Source organism: Pongo abelii, chromosome 6 (genome assembly GCF_028885655.2).
Source record: "Pongo abelii isolate AG06213 chromosome 6, NHGRI_mPonAbe1-v2.0_pri, whole genome shotgun sequence".
In the NCBI taxonomy this organism is placed as follows: domain Eukaryota; kingdom Metazoa; phylum Chordata; class Mammalia; order Primates; family Hominidae; genus Pongo; species Pongo abelii.
In genome coordinates this window covers 52,470,994-52,494,772 of record NC_071991.2, presented here as the reverse complement: position 1 = coordinate 52,494,772, position 23,779 = coordinate 52,470,994, and the positions used below count along the sequence as shown (strand labels likewise).

Here is a 23,779-nt window from a genome sequence, read left to right as displayed (position 1 = left end):
GTATACCTAATGCCAGATGACGAGTTAGTGGGTGCAGCGCACCAGCATGGCACATGTATACATACGTAACTATCCTGCACATTGTGCACATGTACCCTAAAACTTAAAGTATAATAATAATAATAATAAAAAGAATAAGGACGGGGACCACAGAGGCAAAGGCAAGGAGGTGAAGGAAACGGACACTCGGAGAGTGAACCGAAAAGATGTGAAAAAGCAAGGAAAACAGAAAAGAAGAGGGAAGGGGGAAAACTTTGAGGAAAAAGAGAAGGCCAAAGAGAAGGAAGTGCTTTGAGATTGAATCCAGGGAGGAAAAAACAGGTGTGCCACGCCGCACCTCCAGGTCCCGCGTACAACACAGGCTCCGCCAGCCCAGCCGCCCAGGTCACCTAAGCCCCACCCCGCCGCTCCTCGTCAAGTCCCACCCGGCCCCGCCCGCCCCCCGGCCCTCCTCCCACTCCTCCCGCTCTCCTCGCCCCACAAAGTCGATCTCTCATCTCCTAGACCCAGCCCGCTCCCCCAGGCTCCACCTCGGCCTCTCAGACCCCGCCCCGTCAGGGCCCTCCGGGCCTTGCCCCGCCCTGCCTCGCCGGCGGCGGCCGCCGCGTCAAGTGACAGCCCGGAAGCTGCGGAAGCGGATGAGGGAAGGGCGGCCGCGGCCCTGGGGGCGGCGGGAGCTGCTTTGCCTCCACGGATCTCCCTGTGCGGCCCTCATGTGCTGCGCTCGCTGACACCGGAAGTCCGCGGCTCTCCGCACACGGTGGGGTCGTCAGACCCGCTGCCCTTGGCGGTCGAAGTCGTCGTGCGGGCCCGCGGCGGCCGCCCATGGAGAAGGCCAGGAGAGGCGGGGATGGCGTCCCCCGGGGGCCCGTACTGCACATCGTGGTGGTCGGCTTTCACCACAAGAAGGGCTGCCAGGTGAGGAAAGGGCCCGCACCCGCCCCCAGCCGTTCGGGCGTTCGCCCCTTCCGGCGCCCCCCGCCCTGCTTTTGTGTGCTCAGCTCGCGTCGTGCAGTCCTCCGCACAGCGCCCGCGACCCTTCGCCTCTCAACCTGACTCCTTTGCAACTCCTCCCACCCGCCCCACATTGAAGCCCAGCCCCCACAACCTCTTCCTTCTGCCCCTGAAAAATGGTTGTGAGCAGCGGAGGAGCTGGTTGATACGTGTAGGTTGTAGGTTTTTAACTTCTGCTTTGGTGGAGTGGGAGGAAAGAATCGAAGACCGGCCCCACTCTCTTCCCCGTCCATCATTGTCTCCACTGGCTTTCTGGGCGTCCACCTATAATGGGAGTCTAGAAAAATTCAGTGCTTGGACTCTGCTTTCAAGGTAATAGGCTCAGTGGGCTTGCATACTAATGCTTCAGGTAGCTTGCAGCACATGCAGCCTCCGTAGAAAAATCAGCTTCCTTTGTTTATCTGATGGAAGCCTTGGAATCTGTCCTGTTAGATACGGTTATCGATTGACCTTGCCTCCCCCTTCCCATTGGTCCTTAGTTTTGCTATTTCATCTTCTCCAGATTTTGCCTTTTGATGAGAGATTAATCTCTCCAGATAAACCGCAATAAGAGAAAGTATTACTGACCACACCGTTCAAATATATAAAGGCGTTTTTCAGCAGCCTCACTGAATCTTTAATGCAGCATCTGAAATGGAATGTTTGCAATCTATGTATTGAAGGCAAGAGAACAAAATAGAAACAGCATTATTTAATGAGCAAGCAAACACTGGAAGGGAATGATGTCATAATGTGCTAGTGAACAGTAAATTGAAATGCTTTTTTGAAGTATTAAACATAGTAATTGCCACCACTAGCTATTGAAGCATTTAGTTTCTTGCATTCCACAAGAAATGTAACATTTTAGAAGACTTATTGGCAAAAATTAAGTTCTCTAGGGAATAACAGAAAAGTGATGGGAGTGAAAAAATTGTGCGTAATTTTGAAATATATCCTCACACCTGTAATGCCAGCACTTTTAGAGACTGATATGAAAGGATCACTTGAGCCCAGGAGTTTGAGACCAGCCTGGATAACAAAGGGAAACACAGTCTCCACAAAAAAATTAAAAAGTTAGTTGCATGTGATAGCGCACTTGTAGTCCCACTACTCGGGAGGCTAAGGTGGGAAGATCGCTTGAGTCCAGGAGGCTGAGGCTACAGTGACCCTTGATCCCACCACTGCACTCCAGCCTGGATGAGAGAGCAAGACCCTGTCTCAGAATAATCCCAGCACTTTGGGAGGCCAAGTCGGGTGGATCACCTGAAGTGAGGAGTTCGAAACCAGCCTGGACAACATGGTGAAACCCCGCCTCTACTAAAAATACAGAATTAGCAATTAGCCGCGCGTGGTGGCACATGCCTGTAATCCCAGCTACTTGGGAGGCTGAGGCACAAGAATCGCTTGAACCCGGGAGGCAGAGGTTGCTGTGAGCCGAGATCACGCCACTGCACTCCAGCCTGGGCAACAAGAGCGAAAAAAAAAAGTTTTGGAAAGTGTATGTTACGTACATAAGTCTTAGAATGACTGGTCTAGAATCTGTTCTTTATAACCTGTACATCAGGTGTTTTCAGAGGCTTTAATTAAAGTATGTAAGATTTGCCCCAGGATAGATTAATCAGCTACCTAATTCCCCACTTTACTATTTTACTTCCAGGTGTAAATTAAAGGTGCATGGCTCATTGAGTTGTGACTCTGACTTAACATGGTTTTTAACTTGTGTGAGGGTACTTAGACTGCTCTTCCAAGTATTCAAAATTGCCGTGGGTCATGTTGACCATTAGTTTTTTTGTTGTTTTTTTTTTTTTGAGACGGAGTCTCCCTCTCTCACCCAGGCTGGAGTGCAGTGGCGCTCCGCTCACTACAAGCTGCGCCTCCTGGGTTCACGCCATTCTCCTGTCTCAGCCTCCGGAGTAGCTGGGACTACAGGCGCCTGCCACCGCGCCCGGCTAATTTTTTGTATTTTTAGTAGAGACGGGGTTTCACAATGTTAGCCAGGATGGTGTCGATCTCCTGACCTCGTGATCCGCCCGCCTCGGCCTCCCAAAGTGCTGGGATTACAGGCGTGAGCCACCGCGCCCGGCCATGACCATTCATTCTTTCTGTGCGCTGAGATTGTGCATAGGGAAAATTCCTATACTTGGTCGTAATTTGTAACTTTTAAATAGAAGTGACTGAAGTAAAACCTTTGTTTTAAAAGTGATGCCTTTCAGCAGTCCGCTTGGTTAAGCATAATAACTTTGTCATTTGACATGGACCTCAAGGTAAAAGCCATCTTCTAATACTGCTGTGTTGAAGACCCAAAACTAGGCTTGTGGAAAATGTTAGTTCATCTTGTTTCTTGCACTTTTTCCACCTTTGAAGTCCTCAGATGTATTTTTTTTTTTTTTTTTTGAGATGGAGTCTCGTTCTGTCACCCAGGCTGGAGTTCAGTGTAGTGGCGCGATCTCCGCTCACTGCAACTTTCACCTCCTGGGTTCAAGTGATTCTCCTGCCTCAGCCTCCCAAGTAGCTGGGATTACAGGCATGCACCACCATACCTGGCTAATTTTTTATATTTTTGGTAGAGACGGGGTTTTACCATGTTGGTCAGGCTGGTCCAGAACTCCTGACCTCAAGTGATCCACCCGCCTTGGCCTCCCAAAGTACTGGGATTACAGGCATTAGGCCAGATGTATTTTAAATGAACAATTCCTTCATTTGAATTTAAATGAACATCTATTAACTTTATCACTTGATCTTTTTTTTTCACTTTTATTTGGGTAACTTGTGGAAGTAAATTCTTCTGTAGATAGGGTGTTAGCTTCTAGATGTCGTTTTTCTAGTTTACTGATATACTTAACATTTAGAACATTTTAGGTGATTTTTTGAGTTCTACCATGACGTTTAAAGTTGTTTCAAAATATTTACTCGTTTCAACTTTTTACTGAATTGTTTAAAATTTAATATTTAACAAGGGATAATAATTAACAAGGGATAATTTAACATTTAACAAGGGATAATAAGTGTGGCTGGGCGTGGTGGCTCATGCTTGTAATCCCAACACTTTGGGAGGCTCAAGTGAGGTGGATCACTTGAGCTCAGGAGTTCGAGACCAGCCTGGGCAATATGGCGGAACCCCGTCTCTACTAAAAATATAAACATTAGCTGGACGCGGTGGCATGTGCCTGTAATCCCAGCTACTCAGGAGGCTGAGGCAGGAGATTTGCTTGAATCTGGGAGGCGGAGGTTACAGTGAGCCAAGATCTGCCTACTGCACTCCAGCCTGGGCGACAGTGAGACCCTGTCTCAAACAAAACAAAACAAAACAAAAATTTATCTGACATTAGACCCTTTGGCATGAAATAATTTATGGATACCTTCTCTGTAGTAAATTGGCTTGTTATAGATTGTGTATTGCAGAGTTTTGTTTGTTCCAATATATAAACTATACTTGTCGGACTACCATAATTTTTTGCTAAGTAGCATCAAATATATATCACATTAACTCTTTATTTTTTTTTCATAAACAGGTTAGAACGTTTTTAACTACTCAAGTTAAAAGGGAATAGGTTATTTTCCAAAGTGATGTCATAAAAAGTTGAAATAATTACTTAATTTTTGACCACTTTTCTGATAGTTTATTGTTTTGTATACATAGCTAGCAGTTTTAAGTCTTAAGTAAACTGGATTTACCAAACGTATTTCTAATACAAAAAAAGCAGAATAACAATTTTTTTAAAAAAAAATTATACTTTAAGTTCTGGGATACATGTGCAGAACATTCAGGTTTGTTATATAGGTATACATGTGCCGTGGTGGTTTGCTGCATCCATCAACCAGTCGTCTAGATTTTAAGCCCTGTATTCATTAGGTATTTGTCCTAATGCTCTCCCTCCCCTTGCCTCCCATCCCCCAACAGGCACTGGTCTGTGATGTTCCCCTCCCAGTGTCCATGTGTTCTCATTGTTCAAGTCCCACTTATGAGTGGGAACATGCGGTGTTTGGTTTTCTGTTCCTATGTTAGTTTGCTGAGAATGATGGTTTCCAGCTTCATCCATGTCTCTGCAAAGGACATGAACTCATTCTTTTTCATGGCTGCATAGTATTCCATGGTGTGTATGTACCACATTTTCTTTATCCAGTCTATCATTGATGGGCATTTGGGTTGGTTCCAAGTCTTTGCTATTGTGAATAGTGCTGCAATAAACATATGTGTGTGTGTGTGTGTCTTCATAGTAGAATGACGTATAATCCTTTGGGTATATACCCAGTAGTGGGGTTGCTGGGTCAAATGGTATTTCTGGTTCTAGATCCTTGAGGAATCGCCACACTGTCTTCCACAATGATTGAACTAATTTACACTTCCATCAACGGTGTAAAAGCATTCCTATTTCTCCACATCCTCTCTAGCATCTGTTGTTTCCTGACATTTTAATGATCACCATTCTAACTGGCATGAGATGGTATCACATGGTTTTGATTTGCATTTCTCTAATGACCAGTGATGATGAGCTTTTTTTCATGTTTATTGGCCACATAGATATCTTCTTTTGAGAAGTGTCTGTTCATATCTTTTGCCCACTTTTTGATGGGGTTGTTTTTTTTCTTGTAAATTTGTTTAAGTTCCTTGTAGAGTGTGGATATTAGACCTTTGTCAGATGGGTAGATTGCAAAAATTTTCTCCCATTCCATAGGTTGCCTGTTCACTCTAATGCTAGTTTCTTTGGCTGTGCAGAAGCTCTTTAGTTTAATTAGATCCCATTTGTCAATTTTGTCTTTTGTTGCAATTGCTTTTGGTGTTTTAGTTACGAAGTCTTTGCCATGTCTATATCCTGAATGGTATTGCCTAGGTTTTCTTCTAGGGTTTTTATGGTTTTAGGTCTTAGTTTAAGTCTTTAATCCATCCTGTGTTAATTTTTGTATAAGGTGTAAGGAAGGGGTCTAGTTTCAGTTTTCTGCATATGGCTTGCCTGTTTTCCCAGCACCAGTTATTAAATAGGGAATCCTTTCCCCATTGCTTATTTTTGTCAGGTTTGTCAAAGAGCAGATGGCTGTAGATGTATGGTGTTATTTCTGACACCTCTGTTCTGTCCCATTGGTCTATATATCTAAAAAGCAGAAGTATAAAAGAGCTAGAACTAATCTTAACACTAGTTCCCCCAGTGAATAAAGCAACGAGCAGCAGTGAAGAGAATGGCAGATTTTCCCGTTGGTGTGAGTGGACTGGTCACAAGAAAGTCTCCATGGGGTAGCAGAATGTTGCATTGCAAATTTAGAAATGGGTTGATATTAGGGGGATTGTTTATGTTGGAGTGCTACAACTATACTCAAGCCCTGAGTGATTCAGGTTTTGGTGACAGATGACTCACTGACAAGCCTTTTTTGGAACCTGCTATTAATGAAATCCTGTGGTGACAATAATGAAACATTTGGGAGGGTTTGTTTGATTCTTGTTGCAATAAGTAGTTCTTTGGAACAAGAAAGAAGAAAACTGAAGGGTTAGCAGTTAGGGGAGAATAACCTTTTAAGATTATTTTTAGCTGCTAGTTTTACAGAAACTTTCTTCTGAAACAAGATTGCATTTTCTGGCCCTTCACTGCACTTTTATTTCTTCAACTTTAATATTTTGGTAGACGGTTTTTCCTGATTTTGGCAATGTTTTTGTATATGCTGAAATTATGAAAATCTCTGACTTAGCAGGGCTGCAGCATTGACAGAACAATGGAATAGTTTTCATTCAGGCTTTGGCATTGTGGCTAAGCGGAGTGGGTGTCAACTTGTGTACTAGAACTTTGAAATATCAAGAAGATTCCTTCGTTCTCTTATGGGTCCTCCCAGCTAGCAAGAATGTGCCTAATTTCTTTCTTTGGCTTAAGCCTTTGATCCCTAGTAAAATACTTATACACCATGAGTAATCATCTACTTCATGTCATTGATATGATTCAGATCCTTTGCTGAATGTAGATTTTTGCTAAAGGGAAGACTGCAGAAGGGCCCTAATCTACTAGGGATGGACAACAGGAAGATGTAGACACATACGGAGAAGAGCCTACTTACCTACTTAATTTTAAGACTGCTCCTATTTTATATGGATTAAGAACTCAGGTTCTCCCTAAGATATTTTTAGAGGATATTATCTAAGCTGATATTTTTGGCAGTTTTTAAATCATATTTCAGTATTTTTGAAAATAACAATTATGATAAAAAAAAAATGTACTGGCCAGGCACAGTGGCTCATGCCTGTAATCCCAGCACTTTGGGAGGCCAAGATGGGAAGATCGCTTGAGCCCAGGAGTTCAAGACCAGCCTGGGCAACATAGGGAGACCTCATCTTTGCCAAAAAGTAAAAAAAATTAGCCAGGTTTGGTGGTGCATGCCTGTAGTCCCAGCTACTTGGGAGGCTGGTGCGAGTGGACTGGTCACAAGAAAGTGAAGCAGGAGTATCACTTGAGCCCAGCAGGTCGAAGCTGCAGTGAGCCGAGATGGCACCACTGCACTCCAGCCTGGGTGACAGAGTAAAACCCTTTCTCAAAAAAAAAAAAGAAAGAAAAGGTATCAAACCATAATCATGTTTCATGGCCTACCTTTTTCATGTGAAATATACCATTAATATTTTTCTATATTAGTAAATAATTGAATTATGTTTTAAAATTGCTAAATAGTATTTTGTAGAAATACTGTTATTTATTTAACTGATCTCCTTTTTAGATACTTAGGTGGCATTCTAATTTTTCACTATTTTAAATAGCGCTGCAAAGAACATCCTTGTGGCTTTTTGCACCTTTTCTCGTAAGTATAGAGACTTCATTGTAGCCATTTTCTTCATGAAGTTTATATTAAAATGGATTTTGAAACAGAACTTACTCAACACAATTTAAGTTACTCTGGGTGACCCTCTTCAGAGCAAATGTCACTCATACTGTGGCATTCTCCTTTTAACATAGAGTGATTTGCACATGGCTCTGACTTCGTTGGGCCCTAGCCGGCCAGACAGACAGATGACAGAGATGTTAGTAATTATTTCCCAATGTCAATACTATCCATAGTGATGGTGGTGTTTTCAGCTTCCCTTTATTTGATGCTTTTCTTGATTGGGAGACCACATCTACTGAATCTGTTGTGTGAAATAAAATGACTCAGTCATGGGTTTTGAAAGGAAACCTAAAGCCTTCTTGGTATGCTGTCAAGAGCTTTATAATAGCTGGGTTTGCTGACAGATGTTTTTTTCATTTGTTTCTGGTTTTTGGCAGTTTTGTAGGTAATTAAGTGTCAGAAGTGTGACTTCTGAATAAACTCTGGGTGTTCATTTAGATTTCAAATATGGGCTAGGTGGGGTGGCTCACAACTGTAAATCCCAGCACTTTGGGAGGCCAAGGCAGGTGGATCACTTGAGAGGCCAGGAGTTCGAACCCAGCCTGGCCAACATGGTGAAACCCCCATCTCTACTAAAAGATATATATATATACACACACACAAAAATTAGCCGGGCGTGGTGGCATGTGCCTGTAGTCCCAGCCACTCGGGAGTGTAGTCTCCTGCCACTGAGGCAGGAGAATCGCTGGAACCTGGGAGGCAGAGGTTGCAGTGAGCCAAGATCTTGCCATTGCATTCCAGCCTGGGTGACAGAGCAAGACTTCGTCTCAAGGAAAACAAACAAACAAACAAACAAAATAGATTTGAAATATGGCCCTCTGCACTTGTGCCTTTCATCACAACACTGTGCTCATTGTCACAGGGTATGCTGAGTGTTCATATATGTGCTCATGGCTACAAGGTTCTTTTTTTTTGAGATGGAGTCTCACTCTACCACTCAGGCTGGAGTGCAGTAAAACGATCTTCGTTCACTGCATCCTCCACCTCCTGGGTACAAGCAATTCTCCTGCCTCAGCCTCCCGAGTAGCTGGGATTACAGGTGTGCGTCACCACACCTGGCTATGTTTTGTATTTTTAGTAGAGACAGGGTTTCACCCTGTTGGCCAGGCAGGTCTCGAACTCCTGAGCTCAGATGATCTGCCTGCCTCAGCCTCCCAGAGTGCTGGGATACGTAGGCGTAAGCCACCGCACCTGGCCTTTGCAAGATTCTTGAAACCCATGCAAGACATGAAACCCATGTCTGCCCCATGGCCTTCACTGACGGTATTAGGAATGCGTTAGGCTCCCTTTGGTGGGTGTGATGCACTCCCAGAAATTATAATATCTTTATTGCCCCATGAAATTTCAATATTGAAATGAAGAAAATTGAAATGTTAAACATGAATTGATGTATAAAAGATTGCCAGGGTAAAGTTCATTAACATTTCAATTAAATACATCGATTTAATTAAATAAATCAATTGATTTGATCGTTTGTTGGGAAATTTCTAATTTTTTTCCTGTAAGAAAAATGGTTTTTGTAGCTTTGATGACATCTTTGTATATATTTTCAGGAACCTGGAGATAATGTTCCATTTATATCATCTCATTCAGAAAACCAGTCTTTATCATTACTTAAACCTTATGTTTTGTACAAATTGTTGTCTTATCCTCTAGCAGAGGATCTTTATATACAATATTTCTTTTTTTATATACTTACAGCTCTGATAAATTCTGTCTTACCTCTTTTACCATATGAGAATCAAGATGTAAGTTTGGACCTAATTGTCATTAGGTGTGTAAGCTGGGGCAAGTTGCCTAATGTTTATGGACTTGGTTTCTTCATCTATAAAATGAGAGTTTTAAAGTAGATGACTGCTAAGATTATTTCCACTTCTGTGATGCCAAGATGAAATTAGCAAACATTTGCTGAGTACCTGTCATCAGAGGCTACATTCAGAAACATGCCCAGGACATTCCAGGACAGGAAGAAGTAATATTTAATGATAGCAATCTGAACAGAGGAACTTTCTGGGATGGTGAAAAATCTGTGCATTGATGAGGTATTTGCCCATGAATGTGTGGATCCTCAAAACCTATGAACTCTGTACACTAAGATTTTTTATTTTATTTTATTTATTTTTTTGAGACGGAGTCTCGCTCTGTCACCCAGGCTGGAGTGCAGTGGCATGATCTCAGCTCACTGCAACCTCCGCCTCCTGGGTACAAGCAATTCTCCTGCCTTAGCCTCCCATGTAGCTGGGATTACAAGAGTATGCCACCATGCCCAGCTAATTTTTGTATTTTTAGTAGGAACAGAGTTTCACCATGTTGGCTAGGCTAGTCTCGAACTCCTGACCTCAAGTGATCTGCCCACCTTGGCCTCCCAAAGTGCTGGGATTACAGGTGTGAACCACTGCACCCGGCCTGATCTTTTTATTTTATACTTTGTAATATATATCAAGTCTAATTTAAAAGTTTTAGAAGATAAACCCTTCGGCCGGGTGTGGTGGCTCACGCCTGTAATCCCAGCACTTTGGGAAGCCGAGGCGGGCAGATCACAAGGTCAGGAGTTCGAGACCAGCCTGGTCAACATGGTGAAACCCCATCTCTACTAAAAATACCAAAATTAGCTGAGCGTGTAGCAGGCGTCTGTAATCCCAGCTACTCGGGAGGCTGAGGCAGAAGAATCACTTGAAACCGGAAGGCAGAGGTTGCAGTGAGCTGAGATCACGCCACTGTACTCCAGTCTGGGCAACAAGAGCAAAACTCCGTCTCAAAAAATAAAGAAAGAAAGAAAGAAACCCTTCTACTTTGTAGCAAATCACAAAACCCTACATTCTTCAGTACTGTTGAAAGAGGCTTTTCAAAATTGCCATTTAATTCATATGATTTTCTTTCTTTAAATTGCTTATACTAGTACAGAGCTAGGAGATATAGTGACAGTTCTCCACTTGCGTTCTTTAATTTTGAGCCTTACAAGTATGTAATTTAGAAAAAAAAGAGTAACTCAAACAATAGCTCTACTGTTTTTTTATATTCTATTTTCCACATACTGTTCTAAGCAAACATGGTGTCTTACAGAAATAAAAGCCACTACTTAACATAGGAACCCAGACCTCTCTTGGATGCTCATATGTATATTTATGTACTGAAAGCATAAATTTCTATTAAGTAGAGTCGTTTTCTTCACTGTTTGTAAGCAATAGCAAAGATTCTAAGTCCGTAAAGTGTGCCCTAAACATAATCTCTGCTTGTTATGAACTATTTTTAGAAACTATCCATGAGGGTCACCATGCAGTTCATTATTGTAATTCTATGAAGATATATATTTTTCTAATTTTTTTCCTCTACATACATATGATAAAGTTTAGTTTATAAGCTAGGCACAAGAGATTAACAAAAAATTTTTTTCAATTAAATTTTTAATTTAAAATGTTTCAACTTTTTAATTTAAAAAATTTTCAACTTTTTAAACTTTAAAATTTTTTTTAAACATTTAGAAATTAGGCATAAGAGATTAACAAAAATAACTAGTAGTAAAATAGAATATTTATAACAGTATGCCAGCATCACTACTCTTGGGCTTTGGGGTCATTATTAAGTAAAATAAGAATTACTCAAACACAAGCACCTTGATACTGCTGCAGTCAATCCGATAACTAAGATGGCTATTTAGTGACTAATGAGAGGGTGGCATGTACAGCGAGGATAAGCTGGACGATGGGATGATTCACAAGTCAAGTGGAATGGAGAGAGACAGTGTAAGATTTCATCATGCTCCTCAGAATGTCACACAATTTAAGACTTATGAATTGTTTATTACCGAAACTTTCCATTTAAAATTTTCAGAATGTGGTTGACCATGACTAACTGAAGCCATTGAAAATGAAACTGGGCAAGGTGTAATGGCTCACACCTGTAATCCCAGCACTTTGGGAGGCCAAACGGGAGGATTACCTGAGGCCACAAGTTCGAGACCAGCCTGGACAACATAGACCCTGTGTCTATTAAAAAAAAAAAAAAAGAAAGTGAAACTGCAGGGTCAGGGGGACTACTGTAATGAAGAAAATACCAATCCTTCACAAACTCTGTCAGAAAACAGAAGAGGAGGAACATTTCTCAACTTATTTTATGATGCCAGCATTACATTAATACCAAAGCCAGACAGATTATTATAAGAAAAAACAAAGATCAATATCCCTCATGAACATAGATGCAAAAATCCTTAACTAGACAGTTGCAAAAAAAAAAATCCAGTAATATATAAAAGGAATAATACATCATAACCAAATGGGGTTTGTCACAGGTTGATTTCATATTTGAAAATATCCATTCACAATATTAATAAATAATAGGGTAAAGCTATATGGTCCTCTACAGTTGGCAAATGGGAAGGGAAGGTAGAAGGGGAAAGCTCCTGGGGTTTTTATGTATATCCTTGTCCCTCCCACCCAGAATCACAACTTGTCAGAATTCACTTTTCAAAGTTAGGCCTTCTTGATAGGCACATTCTTTAAAAGAAAATGTTTAGTGTGAAACATCATACATACACAGAAAAGTGCTTCCCTTCCCAATATATAGATCACACTGATTGATCACAATTATGTGTAATCACCTCACAAGTCTAGAAATATTAATATTGACAGCACCCCAGAAGCCACTCTTGGGTCCTTTCCTACTCTTCTTTTTCCTCAACGCTAACCACCCTCTCCACTTGTAACACCATAGATTACTCTGTTTCTTCACTTTATGGAAATATAATCATATATTATGCGTGCTTTTGTGTTTGGCTTCTTTTGTTCAGCATTATGCTTGTGGAATTCATCTATGCCATTGCATATTCCTGTGGTTTCATTTCTTCTCTTAACTGTGTAGTGTTCCCTTTGGTAATACCCCACAATTTATTTATTCAACTGTTGACAGGCATTCGGTTGTTTCATCATGGGCTATTACAAATAATGCTATCATGAGCATTTTTTAGATGTCTCTTGGTGCACATGTGCAAATCATTTTGTTGGGTATATACTTAAGAGTGGAATTGATGGATTATAGGGAATACCTATCTTCGCTTTTAGTAGATATCAAATTGTTTTCCAAAACAGTGGAACCAATTAACTTTATCACTGATGTTCTTAATGCTCCTTGCCAACACTGGGCATTGTCCATCCTTTTAATTACAGTATTTCTGGTGGGGTATGTAGTGTCATCTCATTATTGTTTTATGTTACATTTTTTGATTTGTTGATGAGGCTGGACACTTTTTTATAGGTCTGCTGGTCATTGGGCTATCCTTTTTTTGTGAAGTACATGCTCCAAATCTTATCCTGTTTTTCTGTTGGATTATCTTTTCTTTATTTGTTGAAGTTCTTTTTATATTATTGAAAAAAGCCCTTTAAGACTTATATGTGCTGCAAATTCTTTTCCCTCTCTGTCGCTTGCCTTTTCAGTATCTTAATGGTGTCTTTTTTACACCATAATTGAAATGTGGTCAACTATATTAGTCTTTCCCATTGTGGTTAGTGCTTTTTAAATGCCATTTAAGACATTTTTACTAATTTGATGTCCTGAAGATATTTTTCTATATTACCTTCTAGATCAGTGTTGTCTAATAAAAATACTAAGCTGCATACATAATTTAAAATTTGTAGTATCCACATTAAGAGAACAAAATAATCAGATAAAACTAATTTTAATATTGTGTTATTTAACTCACTCCAAATTATTATTTCAAAGTTTCAATATAAAAATTGAGATATTTCATATTGTTTTTTCCTACTAAGTAATTAAAATCCAATACAAATTTTACTTAATAGCACATCTCAAATGTTCAGTATCCATACATGGGCAGAGCAGTTCTAGAAGAGTTATTGTTTTTACCCTTTCACATTATATCTTATGTTCCACCTGAAAATGATTTTTTGAATGAATTGTGAGGTAGAAATCATTACTTACTCATTTGGGCATCCAGTTGACTTAAGACCACTTTATTGAATATAAAGACAGTCCTATCTCCACTGTTCTGTTATGCTGCTTTGGTATTAAAGTGTCCACATATGTGTGTGTTGTTTCTGTATTCTGTGTCATTTGTCTGTTTTTCTATGCTTGCACCAATATTACACTATCTTATTATAATTTTTGTAATAAGTTTTGATACATGGTAAAGAAGAATTTCTTCTTAGGAGAGTCTTGGCTATTCTTGACCCTTTACATTTCCATATAAATTATAATCAGCTTGCCAGGTTCTGCAAAAATATCTTTTGGAGTTTTGATTGAGATTGTATTGAATCTAAGGATCAGTTTGAGGAGAGCACTTCTTTTTATGTTATCTGTTCATCAGATGCTCTCATCTGGGTAGGATCTGGACATGCTGTGCCTCCCAGACTCTGCTACCTTTCCCTTTCTGGCGTGGAAGCAGCTAACTGAGAGGGAGGCTCAACCCTCAGCTTTGATGAGACCACTGGAGGGCCCCCTCCCTTTTTTTGCAGGAGACTTTCCTTAAGGGCAGAAAGTCCCTGGCAAGATTCTGGAATTCTAGGATGAAGAAAAATGAAGTCTGGGAGGAACCAGGCCCAAAAAAAACACAATAAAAAACAAAACTCCATCCCCTGTATCTATATAGCAGGGGCCTTGTACCCTGTGTGTGAGTTCTTAGGGGTCACCTGTTCTTGCATTGATATGAAACTAGGGCACATCAACACAACTTACCCTACTTGAGAACAGATTAACGCTTTTTACTCCTCACTCTCCTCTTTCTCTGTCACCAGTCCTATAGTTTGCTTTGTGGTTTTAGACCAAGTTCCATTGAAAAACCAGTTCCAAAGGTAGAGGCTTGTGTATCCTGGCTGACTAGACAGGAGAGGAAAGGAACAGACTGTCTTGGCCGGGCAGGCGGATCACTTGAGGTCAGGAGTTTGAGACCAGCCTGGCCAACATAGTGAAACCCCATCTCTACTAAAAATACAAAAAATTAGCCAGGCGTGGTGGCGGGCGCCTGTAATCTCAGCTACTCGGGAGACTGAAGTGGGAGAATCACTTGAACCGAGAGGTGGAGGTTGCAGTGAACCAATATCACACCACTGTACTCCAGCCTGGGCAACAGAGTGAGACTGTCTCAAAAAGAAAAAAAGACTGTCTAGAAAAAGGTAATCTCTAGAATCTGAAGAGGGTTAACAAAATGAAGATTAAGGCAAAATACAGTTAGTAATAAGATAACAAGGAATCTGGTCATGGAAAGGGGGTCCTTGTAACTTACTGAGGCTGAACGTTGGTTTACTATCTTGCATTTTCTGCGTCCATCAAATCAGGCTTCTGGGAATCCACAGTCCTGGCAATTCTGAATTGCCCCAGTAGGAGGGAAGCCATCTCTCCAGGGTGAGATATGTGAGCCATCAGGTCTGGTCATGGTAGTCCACAGTCCTGGCACTTCTGAACTGCCCCAGTAGGAGCGAGCCCATCTCTCCAGGGTGAGATTTGTGAGCCGTCAGGTCTGGTTGTGGGAGTCCACAGTCCTGGCACTTCTGAACTGCCCCAGTAGGAGCGAGCCCATCTCCCCAGGGTGAGATTTGTGAGCCGTCAGGTCTGGCTGTGGGAGTCCACAGTCCTGGCGCTTCTGAACTGCCCCAGTAGGAGGAAAGCCATCTCTCCAAGGTGAGATTTGTGAGCTGTCAGGTCTGGCTGAGAGAATCCACAGTCCTGGCAATTCTGAACTGCCCCAGTAGGAGGGAAACCATCTCCCCAGGGTGAGATTTGTGAGCCGTCAGGTCTGGTTGTGGGAGTCCACAGTCCTGGCACTTCTGAACTGCCCCAGTAGGAGCGAGCCCATCTCCCCAGGGTGAGATTTGTGAGCCGTCAGGTCTGGCTGTGGGAGTCCACAGTCCTGGCGCTTCTGAACTGCCCCAGTAGGAGGAAAGCCATCTCTCCAAGGTGAGATTTGTGAGCTGTCAGGTCTGGCTGAGAGAATCCACAGTCCTGGCAATTCTGAACTGCCCCAGTAGGAGGGAAACCATCTCCCCAGGGTGAGATTTGTGAGCCGTCAGGTCTGGTTGTGGGAGTCCACAGTCCTGGCACTTCTGAACTGCCCCAGTAGGAGCGAGCCCATCTCCCCAGGGTGAGATTTGTGAGCCGTCAGGTCTGGCTGTGGGAGTCCACAGTCCTGGCGCTTCTGAACTGCCCCAGTAGGAGGAAAGCCATCTCTCCAAGGTGAGATTTGTGAGCTGTCAGGTCTGGCTGAGAGAATCCACAGTCCTGGCACTTCTGAACTGCCCCAGTAGGAGGAAGCCATCTCCCCAGGGTGAGATTCATGAGCCATCAGGTCTCGTTGGGAGAATCCACAGTCCTGGCAATTCTGAACTGCCCCAGTATGAGGGAAACCATCTCTCCAGGGTGAGATTTGTGAGCCATCAGGTCTGGTTGTGGGAGTCCACAGTCCTGGCAGCTCTGAACTGCCCCAGTAGGAGGGAAGCCATCTCTCTAGGATAAGATGCAGGGGTGTACTAGGGTGTGGGGATTAGAGTACAGGGGACTAGCAAGAGGGGCTATGAGGAGGGCGAGGGGGAAAGATAGGAGGACACTTGGAAAGGGGTGCCTGACTAGCAGGGTGGTGGCATACGGATGCTCTGGAATTAACAGAGGAAGAGCTGGGCAGGGAGTTCCGGGAGGTAGGGTGCTGGGAAGGGGCGACATTAGTCAGCTGGGGGAAACGGGTACGCTGGAAAACTGAACAACTTGGACGGTCCTGGAGAGGAGGCCGAGGGCAGGAAGTTTGAGGAGTAAGGGGAGGAAGGAGGGCTGGAAGACGAGAGCCGGAAGGAACAGAAAGAAATGGAGGCCAGGGTTAAGGCCGAGAAATTGGAGGTAGCTTTCTGGTCATTTTTCCAAATGAGTGCTGTAGTAACTCACTTGTCCAAACGAGTCAGAATGAATAACTGAGATGTGCTGAAACTGACTCCAGCATTTATCTCCTCAGGACATTCCATCACAGAATGCCTATTATGAAACTTACATTTATCTCCTTAGGACATTCTTGACGGAATGTCCATTATGAAACATACATGCTCCCTTTTGTTCTAGTGAGGAGGCCCCATCAATCAGGGAAATGGTCCCAGTTTCTCAGTTTAAGAGTGGTCATGGGGAGTAGCAAAGAAAATAAATGGGTCTGTAATTATTGGTCCTTGTTCTTGGGATACCATGTAGTTTTGCCCCTCCATAGGCAAAGATTGATCAAGGGGCTAACAGAGGCAGGGGCTTGGGGCCTAGGAGAGCAGTTTTGAAGCAGGAATTGGGAAAATGGGAAGTCAGTATCCTAGTCTCTTTTCCTTACTACATTGTTCAAAGCCCTTTCACATCATTCACCTCACTGTGTGAATGCACATGATTAGAGATGTTACATTCATTTTATCCATGAGGACACTAAAGACCAGAAAACGAACTACCAGTAGGCACAAAGCAGGTGGGACTAGAACTTGGCCAGAAAGAGGGCTGGTGGGAGGGAGCACAGAATGGCACAAAGTGCTTACCAGCATCTTTGCCTCCTCCTATGTCTCTGGACAGGATCTTGTAGGAGGAGCTTAAGAGCAGAGCTGTACTTTTCGTAGCTTACCTCTTAGTTCCTGTGTTCCCTTGGTTTGATGCCTTTCTGTTCACTGGAACCAGAAACATAAGGCCAAAGCTGGTACACTCTCTGCCCATTGAAACCGTGCCCCAAAGAGCTGAAGAAAGCAGTAACAGAAATCTTCGAGCTTGCAGGATGGCAGATAAGAAACAACTTGCTAAAATAAAACTCCCTCCCCTTCTAAGAGAATGCAATTGGCTAAAATTGGTTAAAACGAATAGGGCCAATGAGTATATGTAGAATGAACTCACTGATATCACAACCCAAATTTCTACCACATGTTTCATACTGACTCCCCCCGTTTCATACTAACTCCCCCTGTTTCATACTAACTCCCCCTGAATTTGTGTATGGGATCCATAAGGAGGCATGGAGAGATAACTGTGCATGCCTGAGGGACTTTGCAGATGTTCCCTTTCCTTCTACCAACCACTTGCTAATCCCAGAATCAGCCCCCTCACCTTTTCTAATAAAAGTACTGCCTTAAAGCCAGCACAGGGAGACAGATTTGAGCTGGACTCCTGTCTCCTTGTTGAGTAACCTGCAATGAAAAGCTTTTCTTTTCTCAAAAACCTGGTGTCATAGTATTGGCTTTGTAAACCAAAAATAAAATTCAAAGGCACCCCTGCAACCATCCCAGTGGATTCCCTCCTCAGCCAGGGCACCCTAAAATGTAACCAAAAAAGATTGGTTCAGGCCTTAAAGCCAGGTGGGGGTTGGACTTGCTTCATTATACCCTTCCAGCATTACTATCAACACAGACCTTAAGAAACATTTACAGTCTATTCTCTCTAAAGCCTGATACTTGGAGGCTTCATCTGCATGGTAAAACCTCCGCAACCCCTTGTCTTCACCCAGACATTCTTTTCTATAGATAAAAACTCTTTCAACCAGTTGCCAATCAGAATATGTTTAAGTGTACCTATGACTTGGAAGCCTCCTTCTTTGAGTTGTCCCACCCTTCCAGATCAAACCAATGTAAATCTTAATGTATTGATGGATGTATTGAAGGGGGCCTGCCCCTCCACATCTGTGGGTATTTCTCGCAAGGTGGAGACGAGAGACTGAGAAAAGAAAGAAGACACGGAGACAAAGTATAGAGGACGAAAAGTGGGCCCAGGGGACCGGCGCTCAGCAAGTTAGGACCTGCACCGGCGCTGGTCTCTAAGTTCCCTCAGTGTTTATTGATCACTATCTTTACTATCTTGGTGAGGGGAATGTGGCATAACTATAGGGTGATAGTGGGGAGAGGGTCAGTAGAAAAACGTGAGCAAAGGAATCTGTGTCATAAATAAGGAAAGGTGTTGTGCCTGGATGTGCACGTAGGCTAGTTTTACGTTTAACTTTACATAAACATCTCAGTGTAGTATAAAGTAACAGAGCAGTATTGCCACCATGATGTCTCACCTCCAGCCATAAGGCAGTTTTCTCCTATCTCAGAATAGAATGTATGCTTGGTTTTACACCAAGTCATTCCATTTCCAGAGACGTGCAGGAAACAAATGCCTTCCTCTTAATCTCAACTGCATAGAAGTCTTCCTCTTTCACTAATCCTCCTCAGCACTGACGCTTTACAGGTGTCAGGCTGAGGAGCTGTAAGGTCTTTCCCTTCCCACGAGGCCATATCTTAGGCTGTCTCAGTGGGGAGAAACCTGGACAATACCCAGGCTTTCTTGGGCAGGGGTCCCTGTGGCCTTCCACAGTGCATCATGTCTCTGGTTAATACAGAATGGAGAATGGCGATGACTTTCACAAAGCATACTGCCTGCAAACACATTTTTAACAAAGCACATCCTGCATAGCCCTGAATTCCTTAAACCTCCAGTCAATACTGTCAGGCCTCTGAGCCCAAGCCAAGCCATCGCATCCCCTGTGACTTGCACGTATATGCCCAGATGGCCTGAAGTAACTGAAGAATCACAAAAGAAGTGAAAATGCCCTGCCCCGCCTTAACTGATGACATTCTACCACAAAAGAAGTGTAAATGGCCGGTCCTTGCCTTAACTGATGACATTCCACCACAAAAGAAGTGAAAATGGCCGGTCCTTACCTTAAGTGATGACATTACCTTGTGAAAGTCCTTTTCCTGGCTCGTCAAGCTCCCCCACTGAGCACCTTGCGACTCCCTCTTCTACCTGCCAGAGAACAAACCCCCTTTGACTGTAATTTTCCTTTACCTACCCAAATCTTATAAAACGGCCTCACCCCTATCTCCCTTCGCTGACTCTCTTTTCAGACTCAGCCCGTCTGCACCCAGGTGATTAAAAGCTTTATTGCTCACACAAAGCCTGTTTGGTGGTCTCTTCACATGGACGTGCATGAAAAATACAGCACATGTTTTTGTGAGCACAGGTTTGGGACAAGAGTTACAGATTAACAGCATCTCAAAGCAGAACAATTTTTCTTAGTGCAGATCAAAATGGAGTTTCTTATGTCTTCCTTTTTCTACATAGACACAATAACAATCTGATCTCTCTTTCTTTTCCCCACAATGTATTATGTCTCCCTAAAATGTATAAAAGCAAACTGGAGCCCAACCACCTTGGGCATGTGTCCTCAGGACCTTCTAAGGCTGTGTCACAGGTACCTCTTTAACCTTGGCAAAGTAAACTTTCTAAATTGATTCAGACTTGTCTCAAATACTTTTTGGTTTACAAATTGGCGACCAATGGAAGAGGCTGTAAGTATAGGTGGCCTCAACCTTTGACAAATCTATTGATATTTAGTAACAGCTTTTAGCTGTTTTTATGGTCGAAACCAATAGGACAATTGGCTGAGGCCTGAGAGCCCTCCTCCCTCCAGAGAATCCTGATCTCCCCAAATTTGGTTGAGATCCAAAGTGTATTTTGCTGTACAACTCCTTTTCTAGAGTTTTACTTGCTTCCAACAAGGAAAGCAAGTTTTCCTGCTTCCATGACAGTAGAAGGCAGGTAACTCCTTTCTGGAGTTAGAGCTCACTTCCAACAGAGAAGGCGAGTTTGAGTTTTCCTGCTTCTTTAATGGTAGAGAGCAGTCTTCAGCCTGAGACCCATTCCTAGGTAAGTGGCTGAATTGGGGTTTCATCTTGGTTAAAGTTATGATGCAGCTGGTCGTAGTTTCTCCTTACTGTTATAGGGCTCAGTAATCATATTGTTGGGTTTTTGTTGTTGTTTGTTCTGGTCTTTCTCACATCAGATTTGAGCAATTCTGCCTGACTTAGTCAAATCTGAATAAAAATTCCAAATGATAGGGAACAAGGCCTCTCTGAATTAGCTAAAATTCCTTGCTGCTGCAAAAGAAAAAAAATCAATTTCTGGTTGCTTCCTGTCTTTTAAAAAAAAATTGTTCTTTCATTTACTTTTCTCTACCTGATTCCTCCTTCCTCACTTTGCCATACTCAGTACAAAGAAAAATCTAGAGATGACTCAAACCCCTTAAAGAATGCAGAACAAAGGCACCACTCACTCCATTTGGGGGTGTTCTGTTTTCTTTGTGGAGTTTCAGGAGTCATGGGCAGATTCTTTTTAGGTCTAAAGTTCTGCTTTCCTGTATTAGATTACCTCACCTCTTTGGTTTTTGTGAGTAGCAGAGATTACCTTGTACTGTGAGAGGATTTGACCTTGGTGTGTGTAATGGTGGATGAGAGCTACAAAGCTAAAGCTGACTGAGGACAGTTTACAGGAAGCAGTCTTCGCTGTTTTGTTTTTTCCACCTAGGAAGTTGTTTAGGATCCTAATTCTAATTCAGAGGTGCATTCTACAGAGTCTTCTCCATTGCCTTTCCTCTCAAAATTAATCTTGATTGGCTTCTCTGGGCATTTGCGTGAGGAACTGAAACTGTCATTTTCATAGATAAATGAGAGAATGAGTTTCCTCAGCTCCCTAAAGGGCATTTTGCTTCTCCCAGCTGAAAGGCTCCCCTGGATTACTAGGGGCTAAGTGGGAGTGTCTGGTGGGTTGACCCCCAGCAACGTGCAGCAGCCCTACAGGGAACCCCCAACAAAATTAGTTTTAAAAGGCTTGTCCAAGAAATGAATATAGAAGCTGGTCATTTCATGCTTTGAGCCCTCCTGGAGGTGCTAGACCTCTGGAGACAAAAATGACTCTGGATAACACGCTATGGAGTCCTGCCAGTAACAGGCACACTTCAACCCATTCCACTAAACCCTAAGCCTTTAAAAAAAAAAAAAGGTGGGAAACAATCTAAGAATGAGGAAAAACAAGGAGAACGACTCCCTTTCAGGCACTCTGTTAGTTTTATGGCACCTTTGCTTGCAAGTGTTTGTGTAAAATGGTCTTTATGGTCTTTTTGTGCACAGTTACATCAAGGAAATTTCAGAGCCCAAAGGTCAACCTGCAACTATAAGGTTTGAAAGTTATCTATCTCTTTCTTTTCTGCCTGCTTTAAGTCTGCTGTTACTTTTCTACTGAGATAGAATCCACTGTTTGCATTCAGCCATTTCGTTTTTGTTATTGTTAATTGTTTTTGCAAACCAATGAGTTTGTATTAATATCTCCTGGCTAGAGTTCTGAAGTAAAAGCTATAGAATCTGTATGAGTGTGTCTGTGTGTGTTTCTGTGTACATATGCATATTTTGTTATGTGTTTTGGCCACAGGGACCAAATGTGGATTAAACTTACAGAGTACTGATAAATAAGCCCAAATGCTTTTCCGGTTCATGTGACAGTAAAAATTTTTTTTTTTTTTTTTTGAGACAGAGTCTCACTCTGTTGCCCAGGCTAGAGTGCAGTGGTGTGATCTCGGCTCACTGCAAACTCTGCCGCCCAAGTTCAAGCGATTCTCCTTTCTTAGCCTCTCTAGTAGCTGGGATTACAGGTGCCTGCCACTGTGCCTGGATAATTTTTGTAGTTTTAGTAGAGACGGGGTTTCATCATCTTGGCCAGGCTGGTCTTGAACTCCTGACCTCGTGATCCACCCACCTCAGCCTCCCAAAGTGCTGGGATTACAGGCATTAGCCACCACACCCGGCCGACAGTAAAATCTTTAATCTAGCTTTAAAATTACTGGTAAAGTAATATTAGAAATGTCTTAAGAATTGTCAGCATACATTTTTGTTCGCATTTATTGATCAAGAGATTTCATACTTACCCCTGCTAAATAAGGTGTCAAAATTTGGCATAAGCATGATTAAACTATAAACCCAGCCCAAAACAGAGTGATCTTTGCTTTGTGTGTGTTTTTTTTTTTGAAACAGAGTCTTGCTCTGTCACCTTGGCTGGAGTGCAGTGGTGTGAACTTGGCTCACTGCAACCTCTACCTCCCAGGCTCAAGTGATTCTCTGCCTCAGCCTCTTGAGTAGCTGGGACTAGAGGCATGTGCCACCATGCCTGGCTAATTTTTGTATTTTTAGTACAGATGGAGTTTCACCATGTTGGCCAGGCTGGTCTCAAACTCCTGTCATTAAGTGATCCATCCAGCTCGGCCTCACAAAGTGCTGGGATTTACACGTGTGAGCCACCGCGCCAGCCATGCTGTGTAATTTTTGATAAAGAAGACATTGATATTAGTTTAGTGAAAATAACCAAATCTTGAATTACGTGGTAAAATAACCATATATTTAATGTTAAGTTTCTTACTTAGGTAAACACCTGAAATTCACAGACTATAAAATGGTTGACAGGGAAATAACTTTAAATGATGACTATTTGCAGTCTTCATAAATAATCTAGGTAAACGATTAAAATAAAATAATTAGTTAAATGTAATGGAATAAATACTTACAGACAAACTTTTCGTAATTTAGAATGTAAAGTTAAATCAAATACATATTTCATTAAATGTTTGGATATTTTCCAATTAAAAAATTCTATTGTAGAAAAACATTGTTTCTAAAAAAAAAAGTATGCTCTTATTAAAAGGTAATTTTTGTCTAATTCAAAGCTTTAAAGGTTATGTATAAATAACAACCAGGAAATAAGAAAGAAGTTACATAATCAAAGAGGTATTTTTGGTAAGAAAGCTAAAAGAAAAATATGTGAGAAAGAGTCTTTTATGGTGAATTTTTTTCCTAAAATAAAATGACAGGGTTGTTTAAGAAAGAAGGATATGTAGGACAAACCAGAAAGTCCAAGCATGTCGTGAATGGTCTAGGTCATAATACAGTTAGTAAAAAGGGAATGTATAAAAATGTTATGTGATTGACTAGAATGAAATTATAATAGTTTTTCTAAAAAATTGGACTTCAATATTCAAAATACACTCAATAATTGGTTAACACAAGATTTCATTAGAAAAATTGAGTTACTCTTAGTGCAAGAAGTTTTTAATTTTTAAATTCAATAATCTGTTTCTTTTTGAAACTAATCAAATATCTCAAGCTTAATAATCTATAGAAGAAAA

At 42.0% G+C, this 23,779-nt stretch overlaps 1 protein-coding gene across 7 annotated transcripts in view; it reads left to right on the top strand.

Moving 5' to 3' along the window:
- The first annotated feature begins 561 nt into the window (after positions 1–561).
- Positions 562–23,779, top strand: part of AVL9 (AVL9 cell migration associated) — a 92,012-nt gene continuing 68,794 nt past the window's right edge. For 5 of the 7 annotated variants that reach the window (XM_009242875.4, XM_054558930.2, XM_024249301.3 and 2 more), the window contains exon 1: positions 562–918. In XM_009242875.4, the coding sequence (XP_009241150.1) occupies positions 826–918 (93 nt within the window). In that variant the 5' untranslated portion in view covers positions 562–825. 7 annotated transcript variants of the gene reach the window in all.